Source organism: Nyctereutes procyonoides, unplaced genomic scaffold (genome assembly GCF_905146905.1).
Source record: "Nyctereutes procyonoides isolate TBG_1078 unplaced genomic scaffold, NYPRO_anot_genome, whole genome shotgun sequence".
Lineage (NCBI taxonomy): Eukaryota > Metazoa > Chordata > Mammalia > Carnivora > Canidae > Nyctereutes > Nyctereutes procyonoides.
Window position 1 is genome coordinate 791,492 of NW_026575136.1, and position 20,389 is coordinate 811,880.

General features: G+C 36.8%; 1 protein-coding gene across 1 annotated transcript in view; it reads left to right on the top strand.

Moving 5' to 3' along the window:
* Window positions 1–3,143: 3,143 nt before the first annotated feature.
* LOC129495535 (thrombospondin type-1 domain-containing protein 7B) overlaps window positions 3,144–20,389 on the top strand; it is a 741,731-nt gene continuing 724,485 nt past the window's right edge. The window contains exon 1 of the mRNA XM_055303120.1: window positions 3,144–3,282. Within this exon, the coding sequence (XP_055159095.1) occupies window positions 3,144–3,282 (139 nt within the window). The remainder of the gene's footprint in view (window positions 3,283–20,389) is intronic.

Here is a 20,389-nt window from a genome sequence, read left to right on the forward strand (position 1 = left end):
CACAGTTTAGTGGAGTAAGACAAACCTGAATTCAAATTCCATCCTGTGCTGTACATCAACTCGGCAGAGCTTCTCATTTTACTTATATATCTAAGACATGCAGCATGGAAAGTGGCAGCTTTACCAAATCTAGTTCCCCATCCTCTGTCTCTAAGCTTCTTGGGGAAAGGGAGGTAGTAAGGAATGGGATTATTGATTATACAGATACTAAAAATGTGTAGATGTTTCTAGGAACAAGATTGATGAGGCATCCCAAATTGAAATCTTTTGTTCATTCTCTAAGATCTGTATTTCAGATTTATGTTATTGTTGTTAAGATCAACCTAAGATTTCTACTGGCACTATCCTTGTTAGTCAGTGATAGCCAGAAGATATAGTGACTGTAGGCATCTAGTAGGAGGCTCCCAAGCCACTCTGCCTAGGGATCTGCCACTGGCTTAGGTGAACACAAAAGGAACCTGAAAAACATTGGATCCCTTTGCAGAGTCAGCACAGGGTTCTGGAACAGTAAGGAAGCCTAAAAGGAGATCAGGGTTCACAACAGCCTCTACTCAGGTAAGTGTAATGGTTTTATTTTGATTGTTTTTATTTTAAAGTTAAAATCCAAAGATTGATGCAAACTTCAAGATATTTAAATATGATTTTTTGACTAATCATTCCATCTTACATGAAGTTGTACTGGAACTCTTTAATTCTTTTAAATCTTTTTTGGCTTCCACCTATAGCTATTTAGAGTGTAGTAAATATGCTTTTGGTCCTCCTCTTCCATTTACATATTTATGATTTGAATGTTTTTAGATATGCTGGATACGTGTCTGTCACTGATGGGGATGGACAATGTCTCTTCTTATATCCTGATGATTTCCTGTCATAAAAGAAGTTTTCTTAGTAGAGAACTGGTCCTGCTAGCCAATCAATTTATTAATAGTAATAATAATAGTTTAGGGGGCAGCCCTGGTGGCGCAGCGGTTTGGCGCCGCCTGCAGCCTGGGATGTGATCCTGGAGACCCGGGATCGAGTCCCACATCGGGCTCCCTGCATGGAGCCTGCTTCTCCCTCTGCCTGTGTCTCTGCCTCTCTCTCTCTGTGTCTATGAATAAATAAATAAAATCTTTAAAAAAAAATAATAGTTTAGGATAGACTACCCTACGATGCAAATCATTTTTACCAAAAGTTCTATCCTTAGAATAAACTAAAATTAATATCCATGTTGCAAAAGCGTAGTTGTAGCAAATCATACTCTTGGATGCTTGCCACAAAGAAATGTGGCCAGTTCAGTTCTCTAAGCCTGAGGTTTTTGAATCGTGTCCAGTAATGCTGCAAAGGTTCCGTGAAATAGTCTAACAGGCTGGTCTTGGGGGCAGTCAAGCAAGAGAGCTCTATCTTATTTCAGCTGGATCACTCCATTTTGATGTTTCTCAGTATTGGTATGCAGTACAGAATTTAAAAAAAAAAAAAAAAAGGTTTTGGTTGTTTATTTAAGTTCCCTTTTCATCCCTGGATCCAGGCAGACCATTGGAGAGCTGTGCACTTGAATTGCACTGCTTCACTCCTTTGTAGAATCTTTTTTACTGATCTGTACTTTTCCACTGTACCCTTGCAGTGTTTCAGGAGTGCCACAAGACTCTGCTGTATACAGTTTGCCACCGTTTCTTTTATTTGATGAGGTGCTGTGTTTGGCACATTGCTCAGCACATCATATATGTTTATGATGAGGACTCGTGAGGTAAATTCTATTAGTGCTTGAGAGCAGAGCAGGGGCTCCTCCTAAAACAATAATGAAAAAAAAAGATATAATTTTCTCCTACATACATAGGTACTTCTTTCTTTGGTCACTAGGAAGCTCACAGTCACATTCACTCCCTGCTTTTAGTAATGTTGTGGGTAAATATGTAGGGACAGTAACTTCTACCCTTGGTATCCTTTTACCATTCAATCCTTTTGTCTTTGTCCAGCTATGTCTCTTAATCCATTTTTCTGGTATTGCACTGTGGCAAGTTATCTCCAATCTCCTTAGCTCTAGGTCGACTTTTCTTATTATCTTTTGGGAAACTACCTGGATATCCTATAGGCACATCAGATTTAATATTCTCTAAAGGAAATTCTTTTTGTCTTCTCTTTCAAACCTGCCCCTCTTTCCCTTTCCTCCTTTGGTAATGGGGTCCCATCTGTTCAGTCTTGTAAATTGGGAGTCTTGCTTCCCTCTCATAACCCATGAGATTGTTAACTGAACCGGGCTGCTGCATTACATTTCACATCTTCCTATATCCTTTCATTCATCAGTTCTTGCCTGGACTATGCCTCATTTTCTAACTAGCCTCATCCCTGATGCACCCTGATGTCACTTATTTAAAAGTCATTTGCTCTCCTGAAATGCTTATTGTTATTATTTGCAGAATGAAGCTCAACTCACTCATATGACATTCAATGCTCTTCATAATTTGCTTCCCAACCTATGTTCTAAATTTCATCTCGGTCCATTCATTCCTCTGCTTTGCATCCCTCACAGCAGCCACTGGCCCACTCATCAACCCCCAAACACAAAATGCATGACAGCACCTGGTTCTTATGGCCTGAAGTGCCCTTCTGCTTCTTCAAGCCCTTGTTTTCCTAAGGCTCCTCACAGATATTACCTGTATGAGATTTCCCTCTCTTTTTTTTCTCACCACAGAAGACCTAATTGCATCCCCTTCTGTCTTTCCATTTCACTTTCTTAATACTACTGTTAGAGCATTCTTTCCCCTATTTTGGATTTTGCTTTATGTTCTGTTTATTCCCAAATCGTGAGCTCCTCAAAGAATTTGGCTAAATCAAAGGTGGGAATAGACCGTGTATCTGCCAACCTTGCTCTTACAAATAATAGTAGACTGAATGGGGGACTATGAAGTCCTTAAGACTGATAGTATCTTCAATGGGTAAGGATTGAAAGCATGGCTAATTAACCTTTGATCTTAAAATGTTAATAGTATAAGTATTCCTTTTATGGAAATGGGAGTTTGTAATGTCATCATGGTAAAGGTTCTAGCAGTCAGTGTGAGTTTTTGTAATTTGTACAGAAGAAACTTATCTGGTTTTCTTTCTTTCTTTTCCTTTTTTTTTTTTTTTTTAGGAATAGGCAAGTCAAGAGGCTGAAAATCTGAAGAATGTTTTCAAAGGGTAATCTGGCTGTCATTTGCTGGTTATGGAGGAGCATGAGGAAGCTATTTCTATTGCTTTCTCTCTTGCTGTCCCATGCAGCTCATTTGGAAGGCAAAAAGGATAATCAGTTCATCTGGAAACCAGGTAGGAATGTCCTGGCTGTTGTCCTTTGTCCCACTTTCATTAATGATAAGAATATCCTATGCATCCTTGTTTGTATTTCTGGAATAGTAGGAAATATCCAGAGAGGAAAAATAGACTTTTTCTCTTTACAATAAAACTTACATTTAATTTTTATTACTGCATAATTGTCACCTCTTTCTGTGATGCTGTTACACTTCTGAATTTTCATGTTGTTGTCAATTAAAGTTATGAGTTCCATAATTACATCTGCTTCTCCTTTGTCAAATGTATCACCACTGTGCAGCACATTTGTAGCAAAAATGACATCTGAATTTAGCTGATATCCTCAGCTAAAAATGCTTTGTACTAGTTCTGTATGTCTCTCCCTTTTAGCTGACAAACTAGTTAGCTATTTATTATTGAATATTTTTTAGCCTAGATCCTACATATCTAGGTTTGGAGAGCATGAAGAATTGTCCTAACAATTTTGCTCATTAGCTGTGACTATAAAGTCTCCTTAATATATTTTGAGATCCTCAGCTACCTTGTTCATCAGTATATGAATAAGTTGAATTGAAATTTGGAGGTTTGCATATAACTCATGTTCTTCTGTAAGTATTTCATTAATTTGAGTGTGGAAAAGAGCTGTTAAATTTAATTTTAAAGGCTAACACTTTATTATCTTAAATGATGAACCCTAAACATCTTGGCTTCTTTGTATTACTGATGTGTTTCTTTGCTCTAGATTTTAATTTTTGTAGTTTCATAATCAGATCATTTAAAAATTTATTACTGGTTCAATAGTCCATTCTTACAAATACAGATAACTTATATACTTAATATCTTAGAATAGGAAAATGTTATGTTGTAGAAGATGTATGGTCCTTGAAGAGATTTCATTTTGTTCTCATCGTTGTAAATTAAATAGACTGCAAATGTATTGTGTCACTATGGAAATATGTACAAAAGTGATATTTGTAATATTTAAATGACTTTGCAAAAATGAAAGTAAATTATACTTTAAAGTATATTAAGTAAAAAACCTAGTGCCATTAGAGATATGGTCTGGAGGAAATTTAATTGCACTAAAGCGCCTATAAATTAATTTAATTGTGGGCTCTAATACTACATTAGTGATTTGTATTTTTTACCTCATGGTAGTTTTAGTAAGCTTTGGAATAGTTCTAGAAGTAAGTCTTGCAATTCTGTGAAAGGGGCTATTTTGTTTTAATCACAAAAGGCTAAACATTTTATCAAATCTAAATGAACACATTTGTGTGACTTCACTCTTGTCTAAAATTCTCAAAAAAAAAAGTGCAGTTAGGATGGAAGGAAAGTAGCAAATGAGATGTGTGAAGAAAAAGGGCTTATTTGGACACAAATTTTAAAAATAAGTCTGCTTTTCTAAAAGCAGGTTGTTGGAACAAGATGGTACAGACCAATGCTGTAGTGGATGAATTCTTTGATAACTGTCAAACTTCAGTTTCAGAGATACATTCCTTCCCATCAGACACATTGCACTGTTCCAAATGAGTCTCTGTCGTCACTCTCATTTCCCCTCGTGTTTATTACCTCTTTCTCTCCTTAACGTGCGATCAAAAAAGTGATAAATATATATTTCCCATGTGGGTTTGCTTCAAAATTACAAGTTTATTACTTGAATATGACCAGATATTTTAAAAGTAGAAAAAATTTAAAAGATGCAAAATGAAAAGCAAACGTCCAGACCATATATTCCAATCTTCAATCTCTTATGTATCCTTCAGAGATTTTCTTTGCACATGAAAGTATATATCCATGCATATTTATGTATATAAACCGCATAAGATACACACATACGCACAAAGTACTACTATTGTTATTTAAAGTTCTGACAAAAAAGAAGCAGTACATGCAAAGAAGGTCATTGGGAGGAGTTTAATAAAAGGACTATTCATGAAAGTGGTAAAGTGTGAGCAGAGTTTAAGAACAGCTACAAGGAATTGTGGAGTACCCCTGAGCTAGTGTCAGTTTTTAGGACTTCTGGATCTTCAGGGGCAAAAAAAGGAAGTGGTTTCTGGAATCTGGAAAGAAAACTTTAAGGAGAGGATGCCCCCCCAGATGCCATGACCTTTAGAGGGATGTAACTAACCTGCAGTGAGAAGTAGGAAAGGGGTCAGAGGAATATAGCTCTTGCCCTCACATCTCCTGCCAGAGATGTCATTGGCTGAACCCAACCAGAAGCTGCAGGGCCAGGAGACCTCATTGATTTATCTATACAGACCAGTCTCCTGGGCTGGAAGCAGAGTAGATAATGATGGAGAAGGTGGTCTTGAAAATAACTAATTCATACATATGTATATGTACATATATACACACACTCTGCTTCATATAATAAGAATCATACTATGAACCCTTTGTAGCTTTATTTTATCACATAATGATGTCTTGATGAACATTACCTATTAGTGTACATGGGGCAATTTTATCTTTTAATGGTTATATAGTATTCTTTTGTATTTTTATTCAATAATTTATTTAACCAGTGCCTTGTAGCTTTATCTTTTCTTTTCCTACTGCTTGGCATATCAGCAGTTTTTGGTGTTTTGCTACTATAAATTATAGTGACATGAATGCTACACTATTATAAAGGTAAACAACATAGCATTTTGAAGAGGTATATGCACTAGAGCAATTCTGGGTCGTTACCTTCAAGGCAATTTTAGCATCTTAGAATCTGTTAATGTGCTTCTACATGAGTTTATTATGTTTCATTTGGATTTTTTTTTTTTTAAAAAAAACTTGTTTTGCTGGTGATATCAGTTATATTTTTGGGGTATGTTATCAAATCTGACAACTCAGGTCCAGTATATTCTGAAATTTGAACAGCTTTCCCAGGAGACCCAGGAGATAAGTTTATTTTAGAAACCTAGAAACCCTTCTCTTGGTTTAGATTGCAGTATCAACAACTTAAGCTTTTTGTTGGTGTCTCCTGTTTTCCCTGAGTTCATGGATGAGCTGTTAGTCAACCTCATCCAAACTGGAGGCATTTCTAAGTGATTCCGGGCTTTGGGTAAACAATGGACTGATGAATAATAAGTGAGTGGAATATTATGTTGCTAAGGATTTCTGTACTGAGAGAAAGTAGTGAGCTGTAGGATGTGGGGTCATTGATCTGGCAAAGCTGTTGAATGCCTCTTATCATTGCAATGAGCTCCTCTGATCTATATTTAGTGTCAAGCAATCTACCATCCATGCCAAGAAGAAGGATTGCATCAGCAAGAGTACCAGATAAGGAGTGATGTTGCTTATTGCTTTAAGTAAATATATAACTATTCATGCCTGCTGCTTTGAAGAGATCTGTTTATCTGAACAGATCATGGTTTCTAAAGCCATAGCAACTAGTGGTCTCAAAACATTTCTTAGTATTGGTTCTAAGAGATTCGTTCATTCCACTAATACCTGTCGAGTCCTTATTGTGTGTCAGGCACTGTTACAAGCACATGAGATAAACTGAGAATAAAGCAGACAAAGGAATGGGGTAATGAACATGATAGAGAAGGTAAATAAACAGTATGCTAGATGGTGGTAAGTGTTCAGAAGGAAAGAGAAGGCAAGGAAGAGGGATATGCAATAAGATGGAGAGACCAAAATTGCCAGCAGGTGGGCTGTGGGATGCTTCACTAAAGAGGTGAGTTTGAATCAATATCTGAAGCAAGAAGGGAGTCAGCCAGGGGGATAGAGGGTAAAGAATTTTCCAGATGAAAGTCTCAACAAAGGCAAAAGGCCCTGAAGCAAGAGTGTGTGCAACATGTTTGGAGACCAGAGAAGAAGCCAGCTTGCTGGAACAGAGTGAGCATGGGGGACAGTGACAAATCAGGTCAGTAGACGGAATGGGACTCAAATCAGGTGTCATACATACAATTTGGCTTTTGCTCTGGGTGAGACAGAAAGACACTGGGGAGTTTTGAGAGCGTGGTGACATGATCTTTATTTTTAATAAGATTATAGTAGAATCATTGTGGGTGGTCAATTAAGAATGGTGGAAGCAGGAAGGCCAGTGAGGAGGCTTCTGTAAAAATAATGAAGAATGATGATACAGCTTGACCCAAGGTCATGGCAGTGAAGGTGGTGAGGAGAGATTGAATTCTGGATATATTTAAGGCCATGGTTTTCAACCAGGGGTGACTTTGCCCCGCAGGGGACTTTTCTGTTTGTCACAACTGGGGTGAGCTACTGACAACCATAGATAGAAGCGACAAGATGGCCCCCTCACAACAATGACCAGGCCCCCAAGGGTCAATAGTGCCCAGACTGAGAAACCTTGATTGAAGGTAAAGCATCATGACTTACTGATATGCGGGTACAGGGAAGCAAAGAGACTCATGGGTAACACTGAGACTGCTCTGAACAGCTGGACCAGGGGAGCTGCTGTCACTTAACACAGGCCAACTATGAAGGAACTGGCATGGAGACACCATTAGCAATTTGGGACTGAACATGTTACATTGTTGAGAAATTTGTGAGAGATGCTCACTAGGAAGTTGAATATATGGGTCTTTTTAAAAAATATTTTATTTATTTATTCATCAGAGAGGGGTGGGGCGCAGAAACATAGGCAGAGGGAGAAGCAGGCTCCATGCAGGGAGCCCGATGTGGGACTCGATCCCGGGTCTCCAGGATCAGGCCCTGGGCTTAAGGCAGAGCTAAACTGCTGAGCCACTGGGGCTGCCCGAATATATGGGTCTTACTTAAATTAGGAGAAAGTCTCTGCCAGTGCAGAGACTTCAGTGAAGAAGTCACTATCAAAGTGATAGAATTTAAATATGTAGCCTTAGAACTGAAGAGATGACCTTAAAATTTGTCATCCTATGCATGTAGAGGATATACTTTCACTGTGCTTCCTTTGTGCCCAAAAACATTAAAAATTGCAGTAGTAAAATACACATAACATAAACTTTACCATTGTAACCATTTTGAAGTATACAATTCAGTGACATTTAGTATGTTCACAGTTGGTGCAGACATCACCACTCTCTAGTTCCAGAACATTTTCATCACTCCAAATTACATCTTGCAAGTGAGTTTATAAAAAGCCTGGAAAACAAGTTTTGCTATGAATAATAAGGTATGAAAGGAAAAAAAAATAATCCACATTTGTCTCTTTGTGAGAAGTTCTTTTAATAGCCTTAAATCATCCTAAGAGATCCTTTGAGTATACGAAAGAGCTAGAGCTTTATACGCAGGCCGACCCACATTCGAATCCTAGTTATCTAAAGAGAAGAGAGTTCAGCCCTATTTATCCATCCAAAAGTAAGGATAATAAATACTTCATGGGACTTTTCTGAACATTAAGTAAAACAATTTATGGAAATACCTGTGTATAATATACCTACTCAATAAATGTTACCTATTATTATTTTTTAATCATTATTAATAATCCAGTGTGTACAATATACTTCCTTTTATGTTATCCAATTTTTGCATACTTCTGCTCTTTAAACATACAGAAAAGAGGAGATCAGCTTGACAGTTAAATATATTTTATTAATAAGTAGTCATAAGTAATTTCACTAACTTTTTAGGCCTAGAACTTTCTATATGACATGGTCTTGGAAAGCTTTCATTTCAGTAGCTCCTTCTCAGTGAATGAAAAGGGTGAGAATAATGACTCATGTTCTAAGAACTAAGTGGTTAAGTTGGAATTAATCTTTTTTTCAGGGAAAAAAAGGGGATTATGAAAATGACATTATATAAGGAAAAAGGATCTTACATAGAGTAATATTTATTTATAGCTTAAATAGTTATGTTTTCAGCATTGAAAGCACTTTAAGAAAAAATAATACAAAATTATATATATTACATTTATGTAACATATATATAACTTAAAGTTTAGGGATCCTAGAGAAAATATAATGTTCTTAGGAGAGAGCTAATTTCTTGCCTATGTCCATGAAATATTTCTTTTGAGAATTTTATTAAATTGAAATCATTTAAATTACTTATATGGATATTAATCTTAGAGACAGTGCATAATATACTCTCAGTGGTGTGATTTCTTTGACATCAAAAAGCATAGACATATATGGCATGGGATTCACTGCTAAAAATTCTAATTATTTTTCTTTAGAGACCACAAGTACTAATAATGTTATAATGCTCCCAAAAAGTCAGAACAAGTCTTTATTATTTAAGTAATATAAAATAAATTATTCTGCTTTTTTTCCTGAGTAATGCTATAATACACACTCCCTGAGGACAGGGATTTTGCCAATTTTATTCATGGATATGTACCAGGTACCTAGTACACAAATAACTGTTGCGCGAAATATTCCCAGCACATTACGTATTTGCAGAGTGTGGGGAACTGTCTTCTGTGGGTTTGTCTGTGTAAATTCGTGTATTTAAGAGGGTGATGAGACTGCAGAAATAGAAGGTATGATGTCCTGCTATTCTAGAACTCGATATAAATATTAAGGAGAGAATATAGAATTAATAAAAACCAAAGTCAAACATATAGATCAGTAAATATGAAAATAGGCCCATATTTCCTTGTTGTTTGGTTCCAGGACTGTTTCTGATCATCTCTGGAAAAAGATCTTGAAGACACGTTTTTATAACGAGGAATGGGTGCATAGTTTGAAATTTACTGTCCTCTAATCCTTCTGATGATGCATTACAGTTGCATGTCACCTCCCAGGTCATTTTCACAGGGGAGCCACTTCCAGTACCTTGTGCTATTTATCCTGATGTTCCCCTCCATGTTTCTAAGCCATCTGCTTGTTACTGAGAGTTCTCGATTTATACAGACTAGATATTTCCTATTGATTTTCTGTGATGTTAGTTGAGGATGTATCCCTCATCTCCTGCCCCTTTTCCTCCTTACCAACCCCCTTCAAACTGGTGAGATCACAATCTTTAAATCAGTGATTATTTTTACATGGATAACTGTTCTCTGCTGAGCCAAGCAGTGTTCAGTGCTTCTGCATCCCTCTTCTCAGCTTTTTGTTTGGCACAGAAGTGAAAAATTGCCTCATTTTTCCCTTTGGTTTCCCCTTCTTTGAGCCTATTGCTGTCTTCCCCTGATGCTGGACTTGATGTGTCACACACCCATTGTGAAATTTTTTGAAGCACTCAAGCACGGCTGCAAATACTCTACCAAATGTTTTCTTTGGGAGATCTTTCCACCGTTGTTTTCTTGGGATTGTTCCTTCATGTTTTCATCTGAAACCTCATGGTCCCTGCTCTCTTTCTCCTCTTTGCCTTTGTTGGCTTATTTTCTAGAATTACTAAACTTACCTGTTAGAACTGCTAAAATCGGGTACATTGGAAGTAATTTTTCCTGTCTGAAAGTGTTTCTGTATTTGTCATATACTTCACTGATAGCTCAGGTATGGAGTTCAAGGTTAAAAGGAGTGTTTTGTACCATTTATGCTTCCTCTTTCTTTTTCTCTTCTATTCATGTGTTTGTTTGATCATGGTCTCTTATGTGGGGATGTATGAAGTGTACATAGTACACTTCAGAATTTTGAAGGTTTTTGCTTCCCTCTGCTTTAGCTTCCAGTGTTGTTGCTAAGAAGTTTGATGTTATTCTGATCTCATCTCTTTGTACATCATTTACTTGTTTTCCTCTTTCTGGAACCTTCTTTTTATGTAGGATGTTCTGAAATTTCATGATTATATACTTTGGGGTACTTCTTTTTTTCCTTATTGTCCTGAACACTAGGAGGATATTTTAATTAATATGCTCAGGTTCTGCAGTGTTGACATTTACTTTGTATGTGGTTTCCTCCCTCCTGAAACTTCTCAAGACAGATACTTTAGCTCTCTAGCCGATCTTTAATTTTTAGATATTCCCTGTTTTTCTGTGTGCTTTCTTTTGTTTGCATTTTTATTTTAATTTCTAAAATATTGATTCTACTTAACCTTTCAGCCTTTCCTTTGAATACTTTTTATTTCAGTATCATGTTTTTGAATTTCTGAGGTCTCTTTTTCTCTGATTATATTTTTAGTGCATCTTGTTTCATAAATGTATTTTCTTTTCATTTAGAAAATGTTCGTAGTAGTTTAATTTTTTCCCTTTTCATCCTCTGTACCATTTATCCTTCCTCTAAATTTCTTCTTTTCTATTCATGTGTTTGTTTGATCACAGTCTCCGAGGTAGGGAGCTTTCTTTTAATGTCAATTGGTTATGGCCTATCTCCTTAGTGTTTCCCAAGAGTGAAGCACTAAAGACAAATGGGGCACTCTGCCTATGTATTCCACTTGGGCTTCATATCAGGCTTCTCTGAATGATGAACTGGCCTTTTTATTGAAGAATGGGTTCCTCAAAAGTCTATATCTGTCAGTCTTAAAAGACTTTACTCTGGGCCTTAACCATGGGTTTATTTAAGGTGAAGCTAAGCTGCCATAACAAAGATACACCCAAGTGCAGTTGTGTAAAAACAATAGCTCCTCCTGTGGCTCTCATGGGAAAGTCTCATGAAGTTAGTGGTCCAGACTGATCAGTGATTCAGCAACATGTAGTCCTTTAGCCATGTTTTATTTCAGTCTTGTGGGAGGATATTATCCTTTTCTGCCCATCTAGGTGAGATCAGTCATTTCTATGTTCTAGTTAGTAGAAAGTTAACTTGTGTTATTGATTTGCAATTATTTCATTTTTAAAACGTCTTAGAAATAAAAATTATAATCATGAAAAAAGAAAGTTAACTTCAACAAATAACATAGAAGTTTCATACTTCTTTTCATTTCTCTATTTCTGTGCAACAGCCCACTCCAAAATAATGGTTTCAAACATTGATAGTCATCAAGTTTCACTCTTGGGAAACACTAAGGAGATAGGCCATATCCAATTGACATTAAAAGAAAGCTCCCTACCTCGGAGACCATGATCAAACAAACACATGAATAGAAAAGAAGAAATTTAGAGGAAGGATAAATGGTACAGAGGATGAAAAGGGAAAAAATTAAACTACTACAAATATTTTATGACTCACACAAGATGCTCACACATCTGAGGGTGATGGTCCAGCGAGGTGATCTCACTTGGGGTCTCTTATGCTGTTGCAGTCAGATGGTGGCATGGGCTGTCATGTGGAAGTCTGCTTCACTCAGCTGCCTCAAAAAGCTATGGTTAGAATAGCTGGGCCTCTAGGTATCTCTTTCTCTTTCTCTGTGTGGTCTGTATGCCTGGTCTCTTCATATTGAGGCTTCAGGGTAGCCAGAATTCTTACATGGTAGCTGAAGACTCTCAGAGCAAATTCCAAAGAGAAACAGGCAGGAGTGGTATGTTTTTTTCTAACCTAGACTAGGAGCCATGCATGATCATTTCTGCTACCTTTTGTTGGTTGCAAGGGAGTCTGTAAGGGGGGAACTTAGGTTCCATCTTTTGACAGGAGGTGAGTCAAATAATTTGCAGTCTTCATTACAGGGGTTATTTAGTGCCTGGATTGCTCGGGGTTCTCCAGAGAAACAGAGCATATAGCATGTTATACATGTGATATATGTGCATGAGTAAATATACGTATGTGTACATACACACACATATCTATATATCTATATCTCTCTATCTCTCTATCATCTATCAATCTATATACATATATATAGAGAGAGAGAGAAAGAGAGAAAGAAGGAGGGGAGACAGGGAAGGAGAGAGATTATATATTATCTATTATAAGTAATTGGCTCACGTGATTATGAAGCCTAAGTAATCCTGTGATCTGCCATCTGGAGGCCCCAGAAAACCAGTACTGTAGTTTCAGTTTTAGCCTAAAAGCCTGAGAACCAGAGGAACCAGTGGTGCAAGTCCCAGTTCAAACGCAGGAGAAGAATAGTGTCTCAGCTCAAGAAGTCAAGCAGAGTGAATTTTTCCTTCCTCTCTCTTTTTGTTCTGTTCAGGCCCTCAGTGGGTTAGAGGATGCCTGTCCAAATTGCGGATGGAAGTCTGCTTTACTCAGTTTACTGATTCAAATGCTAATCTCCTCAGAAGCACCCTCACAGATATACTAATAAATAATGTTTAACTAAATATTGGGCATCCTGTGGTCCAATCAAGTTGACACATAAAACTGACCATTATCCCTTCGTCTTCTGAAATGAACTTTTCCTTGACTGCTTATACTGCACTACAGAAATGACCAGGGCAGAATGACCTTGGCGGGGATGGTTCAACATTGAGTCCTCAACATTTCACTTAATTTCTCTCTTTTTTTTTTTTAATTTTTTTTATTTATTTATTTACGATAGTCATACAGAGAGAGAGAGAGAGAGGCAGAGACACAGGCAGAGGGAGAAGCAGGCTCCATGCACCGGGAGCCTGACGTGGGATTCGATCCCGGGTCTCCAGGATCGCGCCCTGGGCCAAAGGCAGGCGCCAAACCGCTGCGCCACCCAGGGATCCCAGTTTCTCTCTTTTGAATAGCATACTTCATCATTGTCTTCCAATGTGTATGCTGTCCTCAAAAATGTTCTCTTGAGGAGATGAATTTTGCTGCCTGTTTTCCTGCAGAGATTGAGGAAGGAACAGAGAGAGGCATCTGTGGGGCTAATTAATTCTATTTATAGACTTTTAATTATTCCCCATATCAAGCCACAAGCCTTACTCCTTTCTGGTGCCTCTAGGTCCCAAGTCTGCCCAACGTTCTGCAAGTATAAATTGGCTTTTTCTCTTGTTTCCATGCTCTTCTGTAAGCCCCTAATCCTCAGCTTCCTTTACTTTGTCAGGTTGCCTAGTGCTCCTCTGTCTGCTCTCTGTGCTCCAGAATTTATTGCTATCTGTTCTTCACCTCTTAATATATTTTTGACCCTTATCGAGTTATATCTCTTAATGCCTTTTTTGTCAGTTCAGTGGAGTATTAGGAGGAGTGAAAATATATACTTGTATTGTACTCCCTGAGTTGATGAGAAGTCTCACTTATTTTTCTGCCAGTTTTACTAAAGGTTGTTTATTCTGGAATGAAGAGGATGTCTAAATGGTAATTTTTGTGATTGACTCAGTTATTCTCTTTGAGCATGTGTTACAAAAATCTGTCGCTAATAAAGTTAACTGGCCAACCAAACTGCGCCCAGGTTAAAATTTTTAAAATTTTAATTTGAATGTTTATTGTCTCTGTATGTTTTGGGTTGGACTGAGCTATTGGACTGGGGTTTAATCTGGGAACAGTTTCTCTCTGGAGGTCAGATTATCAACGGAAAGTTCTTTTATGGCCACCTGGAAATATCTGCCTTAACTTTTCCTTCCATGGTAGAATTTTGATTCTTACATACATTTGAATTATTCTTAACTAGGAAAATAGAGGCTTCTGTGGAAAGAAAGAAAAAAATAAAAAATGAAAACAAGTGAGATCTATCAAAGTGGGATTGAAACATGAACTAAAGGCTAGAAGACATTATTATGAATTCAAAAAAGCAACCTTAAAAGCTTATTTAATTTATTTTATTTTCTTAAATATTTTATTTATTTATTTGAGAGAGGGAGAGAGCATGAGTGGGAGAAAGGCAGAAGGAGAGAGAGAGAACCAGACTCCCTGCTGAGCTGAAAGCCGGATACTGGGCTCCAGCTCAGGGCCCCAGGATCATGACCTAATCCAAAAGCAGATGTTCAACTGACTGAGCTACCCAGGTTCCCCAAAAGCTTATTTTACAAACATATTCATGCTTATCACCTTAGGTACCATCAAATACAGTCAGTCTTGATTGGAAACAAATAAAAAAAAAAAGCCTGCCTTCTTACAGGTTGTTATAGATTTACTCAATCCATACATTGTTTTTTAAAAAGATTTATTTATTCATTCATGAGAGACACACACAGAGGCAGAGACACAGGCAGATGGAGAAACAGGCTCCTCGCAGGAAGCCCAATGTAGGACTCCTGGATCCTGGGATCATGCCCTGATCCAAAGGCAGATGCTCAACTGCTGAGCCACCCAGGCATCCCCATACGCTTGTTTTGATACATCCACAAAGTTCCCCGGAGTTTACAGTCACAGATGGCATCTGTGCTGCAGACATTAGATAATGTCTGAGACTCAGAGAAAAATAACTCAGAAGGTATACATTTGGGGTACCTGGGTGGCTCAGGTCTTGGTCCTGAGTCTTGGGATGGAGCCCAGAGCATAGGGCTTCCTGCTTGATAAGGAGTTTGCTTCTTCCTCTGCCCTCACCCCTCCACTTCTCTCTTTCTCTCTCTCAAATAAATAAATAAAATATTTTTAAAAAAGGTATACATTTAACACTGTTCATATTTACTACTCTCTTTAATGCTATGTACTTTTAAAGCTTATTTTCATAGCAAAAGTATGAATATGAATGAACCATCTCATCCTTTTGTTCCTTTGCTTCTTTGGAGTTACTATAGTAACCAAACTGTGGTTCATGTAGGGAGTCTTGATATTATTATCCCCTTATATTGATCATTTTCCCCCAAAAAGAAAAAGATAATAAGCTAATGTGGAATAAGTAGTTTTATCACCCAATGGTGGATTTCATTCATGAATATACTTTACTACAAATGGAACATAAGAAATGATAAGAATAGCATATGGATATATTTTTTGTGTATGTATTTTTCCTCAGGATTAATAATTTTTTAATTGAATGCAGCTGTTCAAAGATTTTTGTTGCTAAGTATGTGCACTGCGTTGAAAAGGAGTGGCTGCATTTTAAATCTTTTTTAAAACACAATTTTGAAGCTTAATTACTTAGCTCTCTTTGTAAAGAACCTGTAAACAATAAAGATGCCGACACTATATATTAGGCGGCCTGATTGAATGGTCCTAAACTTGGACACCACAGTCAGATTGTCTGGGTCCTAAGCCAAGCTGTGTGTGACCTCAAGTTTATGCCTTTACTTTCTCATCAGTCAATGGGGAGTAAATGAGAAAATATTTGTAAAATATAGTTCATAGTCTATGGTACATACTTTAAGAACTTTTTCTATACTCAAAGTTGCAGAACCATATACCTGAGGACATCATATGAACTGAACCAATAAATGAATGGTCGATAAGATGTGGGTTATTGACAGCCAAAGAGGTCTCCCCAAGCCCTACACCCCCCAAGATCCATCCATTCCTTCAGGGAGGGATAGTTTCAATTGTTCTCATTTGCCTTCTTAACCAGCTTAATCAACACTTACTGTGAAAATTAGATCCACCTCACAAAAAGTGTTTATTCTTGCCATCTGCATCATGAGATGTCTTAAAAACTAAATTAAATAATAAAAAGGAATGATTTGAAAAAATAAAGTAAATATTGCACAAAGTCATGTTAAATATTCAGTGCTACTCCCTTATCACTATTAAATGAGTGCTACTGTGAGAGATTATATCCTGTACCTTGCATATTCTGAAATGTAGAACCCTATTTAATTTGGACAGATAGACATTAAGGTATAATGAATATCATTTCTCTCAAGAGATGATTGGACATTCTTTTTCTCCACTTTAAAATTTATTTACTAAAATACACATTTTTTAAGTTGTCATTTTGTTTACTTTTAGTGACATTCCTCATGTACCTTAGCTCTTTCAAATATTGGACCTTCAAAAAATAATGTCCCCTGACATTTCCATTCATAAAATTCTACTTTATTATTTCCAAGGCACGAGCTATGGGATGCAATCCAAAACAATCACCAGGAAGAATGCAGTCTCAGAGCTTTCTTAAGGGCCAAGAATATGTGGCCTGATTTTGACCAAACCTAGGTTTGAACTTAAATGGATTTATCTGATTGACTTCTATCTTCAGACTCAGAATGAGAAAAAAAAGCAAGAGTACAAGGACACCTCAATATTTGTCAATAAGGTAAAAAAGTAAATATACTGTAATGCCTTTTCTTTTATGTATTACACTTTCCTCACAACAGCTTGAGATGTTGCAGGCAGATTAAGGAGGAAACTCACTTTGAATAGCATAGGTATTAAGTGATGAGACAACAGCTAGCCCAATGACCTAGAATTTTCATTATGCAAAGGCCTTTGGTTTTCCTCTTTTGAAACTTCTGACTTAGAACTGCTTATGATGTTTGCCATTCTCAGTAGAGAAGCCCATGAACCCCCAAAATGTCCACCTTCTCTATTTCCTCAGATTTCATATTAATTGCTTATCATTAATGCTTACAGTTGATGATCCAGATAAACATGTTTTATGCCGAGTGGAAGCTTCTCTTTATAGCATTCTATGATGTTACAATACTAGTAATTAGCACGAACGATTATTTTTAAAATTCTAAAAGTTTTATTAAAGTATAATACATATGTAAAAAATTACCTATTTAATATGTATATTTCAATTATTTTTACTGTGTACCAAGTTTTGCAGTCATCACCACAGTACCACTAATCCTCATTCCCACCTGCAACCCCAGGCAACTACTGATCTACTTTTGGGCTCTGTAGATTTGCCTTGTCAGGATATTTCCTATAAATGGAATCATACAGGATGTGGTCTCTTGTGACTGGCTTCTTTCATATAGCGTGATGTTTTTGAATTTCATTCATATTACAGCATGCCTTAATATCTCATTCCTTTGTATTGCTGAATAGTACAATAGTCTACTGTGTTAATATAACTTCTTTTATTCACAAATTGAGGGACATTTGAGTTGTTTCCACTTTACTGCTACTGTATATGGTGCTGCTATGAATGTACATGTGCAAGTTTTGGTGTAGACATATATTTTCTTTTTTCCTGGGAATGGATTTGTTGGGTTGTATGGCAAATAGATTGTTAACTCTTTAAGAAATGACACACCATTTTCCAAAGAGGTCATGCATCTTACATTCCTACCAGCAATATTTTTATCGTATTCTAGACAATAACATTTGTTATTGTCTATATTTTTGATTAAATTCATTATAGTCAGTGTGAAACAGAGTCTCATTATGGTTTTGATTTGAATTTTATTAATGATTAATGATATTGTCTTTATATGTATTTATTAGCCATTTATGTATTTTCTTTGGTGAAATGTCTATTCAAATTCTTTTTGCATTTCAAAATTGGGTGATAATCTTATTAGTGAGTTTCAAAAGTTCTTTTATGTTTTGGATACAACTGCTTTATTAAACATGTGATTTGAAAATACTTTCAGTCTGTGGTTTGGCTTTTCGATTTTTAATGATGTCTTTGAAGTGCAAAAGTTTTGAATTTTGAAGTCCAATTTATCAGTGTTTTCATTTGTAGATTGCACTGTTCAACCCATAGATAAAAAATCTTTGCCCTATTCAAGTTCTCAAAGATTTTTTCCTATATTTTCTTTTAAAAATTTTATAGTTTTAACTCGTAGACCTAAGCATAAGATAGATTCTAAATTACGGCTCTATATGGTGGGGGTAAAGATCTAAGTTCATTTCATTGCATGTAGCTATCCAGTTGTACCAGCACCATTTGTTGAAAGGCTATATTTTTTTCATTGAGTTGCCTTGTCATTTTTGTGAACATCAGTTGACCATAAATAAAAGGGTTTATTTCTGGACTTTTTGCTATATTCCACTAATTCCTATATGTCTATCCTCATGTCAATATTATGCTGTCTTGATAACTATAGCTTATCTTGGCAGCTTTATTATTTATTATCATTTTTATTTTGATAACTTTATAAGAAGTTCAGAAATTGGAAAGTGAAAATCCTCCAACTTTGTTTTATTTATTTATTTATTTATTTATTTATTTATTTATTTATTTATTTAGTGAGTATGGGGGTGGAGGGGCAGAGGGAGAGGGAAAGGGAGAGAGAGAATCTTAAGCAGGTTCCACTGGGTGTGGAACCTGATGCAGGGCTCCATCTCACAACCCTGAGATTATTACCTGAGCCGAAATCATGAGTCAGATGCTTAACCGACTGAGTCACCCAAGTGCCCCAAACTTTGTTCTTTTAAAAATTGCCTTTACTATTCTGAATCTCTTACATTTCCATTTTAGGATCAATTTGTCAACTTCTACATGAAGGTCTGCTGAAATTTTGATAGGAATGATGCCTAATCTATCAATCAATTTAGAAAGAATTGCCATTTTAAGAATATTGAATTTTTCAGTCCATGAACATGGAATATTTCTTCATTTGTTTTATTTCCCCTAGTAATATTTTGTAATCTTTAGGTTACAAAACTTTTACTTCCTTTAAATTATTTATAAGTATTTTATTTATTTTCAATGAGGTTATTCTCTTTTTTTCATTTTTGGGGTAAGATTTTATTTATTTAATTGAGAGGGAGCCAGGGGGAGCACATGCAGGAGGAGCAGCAAAGGGAGTGGGAGAAGTAGGAGAAGTAGGGTCCCCACCAAGCAGGGAGCCCGGACATGGGGCTGAATCCCAGGTCCCTGAGTTCATGACCTGAGCTGAAGGTAGACGGTTAACTGACTGAGCCACCCAGGATCCCCTGAATGGCGTTGTTCTCTTAATTACACTTTAAGATTGTTTATTGGTAGTACAAAGAAATATGATGGATTCCTTACATAGATCTTGTGTCTTGCCATGACTGGTTATTAAGCCTGTTTTGATAGATTAAGGGATTCTTTGATTTAAAATGGATGATACCAGGGATCTATGTAGAATTTCCTGGACTTTCTAGATATTAACTCTAGGAGTAAAATTTACTTGCAGTACTTCTTGCCTAACAGAAGCTTCTTGTGTAACAGAAGTGTTAAAACTCACTTAGGATCTATAACTTTTAATGAGTACTATTACCTCTCTGGTCCAGAAGGCCACTCCTAGCACTGCATCATGGCAAGAGCCTTTGTTTTGGGAAACAGATCAATAAAAGCAAATATGCCTTAAAGCACCAATGAAGCATGTTAAGGAAAATATCTTCAGTTAAATGAATAAGCTATTAAGACAGGGCAGCAGCTGGCCCATGTGTGTAGCTTATTGCGAAGAGTGCCTAGGAAAGGGAGAGGGGTATTGTTTTTCTGTTTCTTAGAACTACTTAAAGATCAGTCCTGGGGATTCCTGGGTGGCTCAGCAGTTTAGTGCCACCTTCAGCTCAGGTTGTGGTCCTGGAGTCCCGGGATCGAGTCCCCTGTCAGGCTCCCTGCATGAAGCCTGCTTCTCGCTCTGCCTGTGTTTCTGCCCTTCTCTCTTTCTCTCTCTCTCTCTCTCATGAATAAATAGAAAAATCTTAAAAAAAAATAAATCCATGAAGAAAAGCAT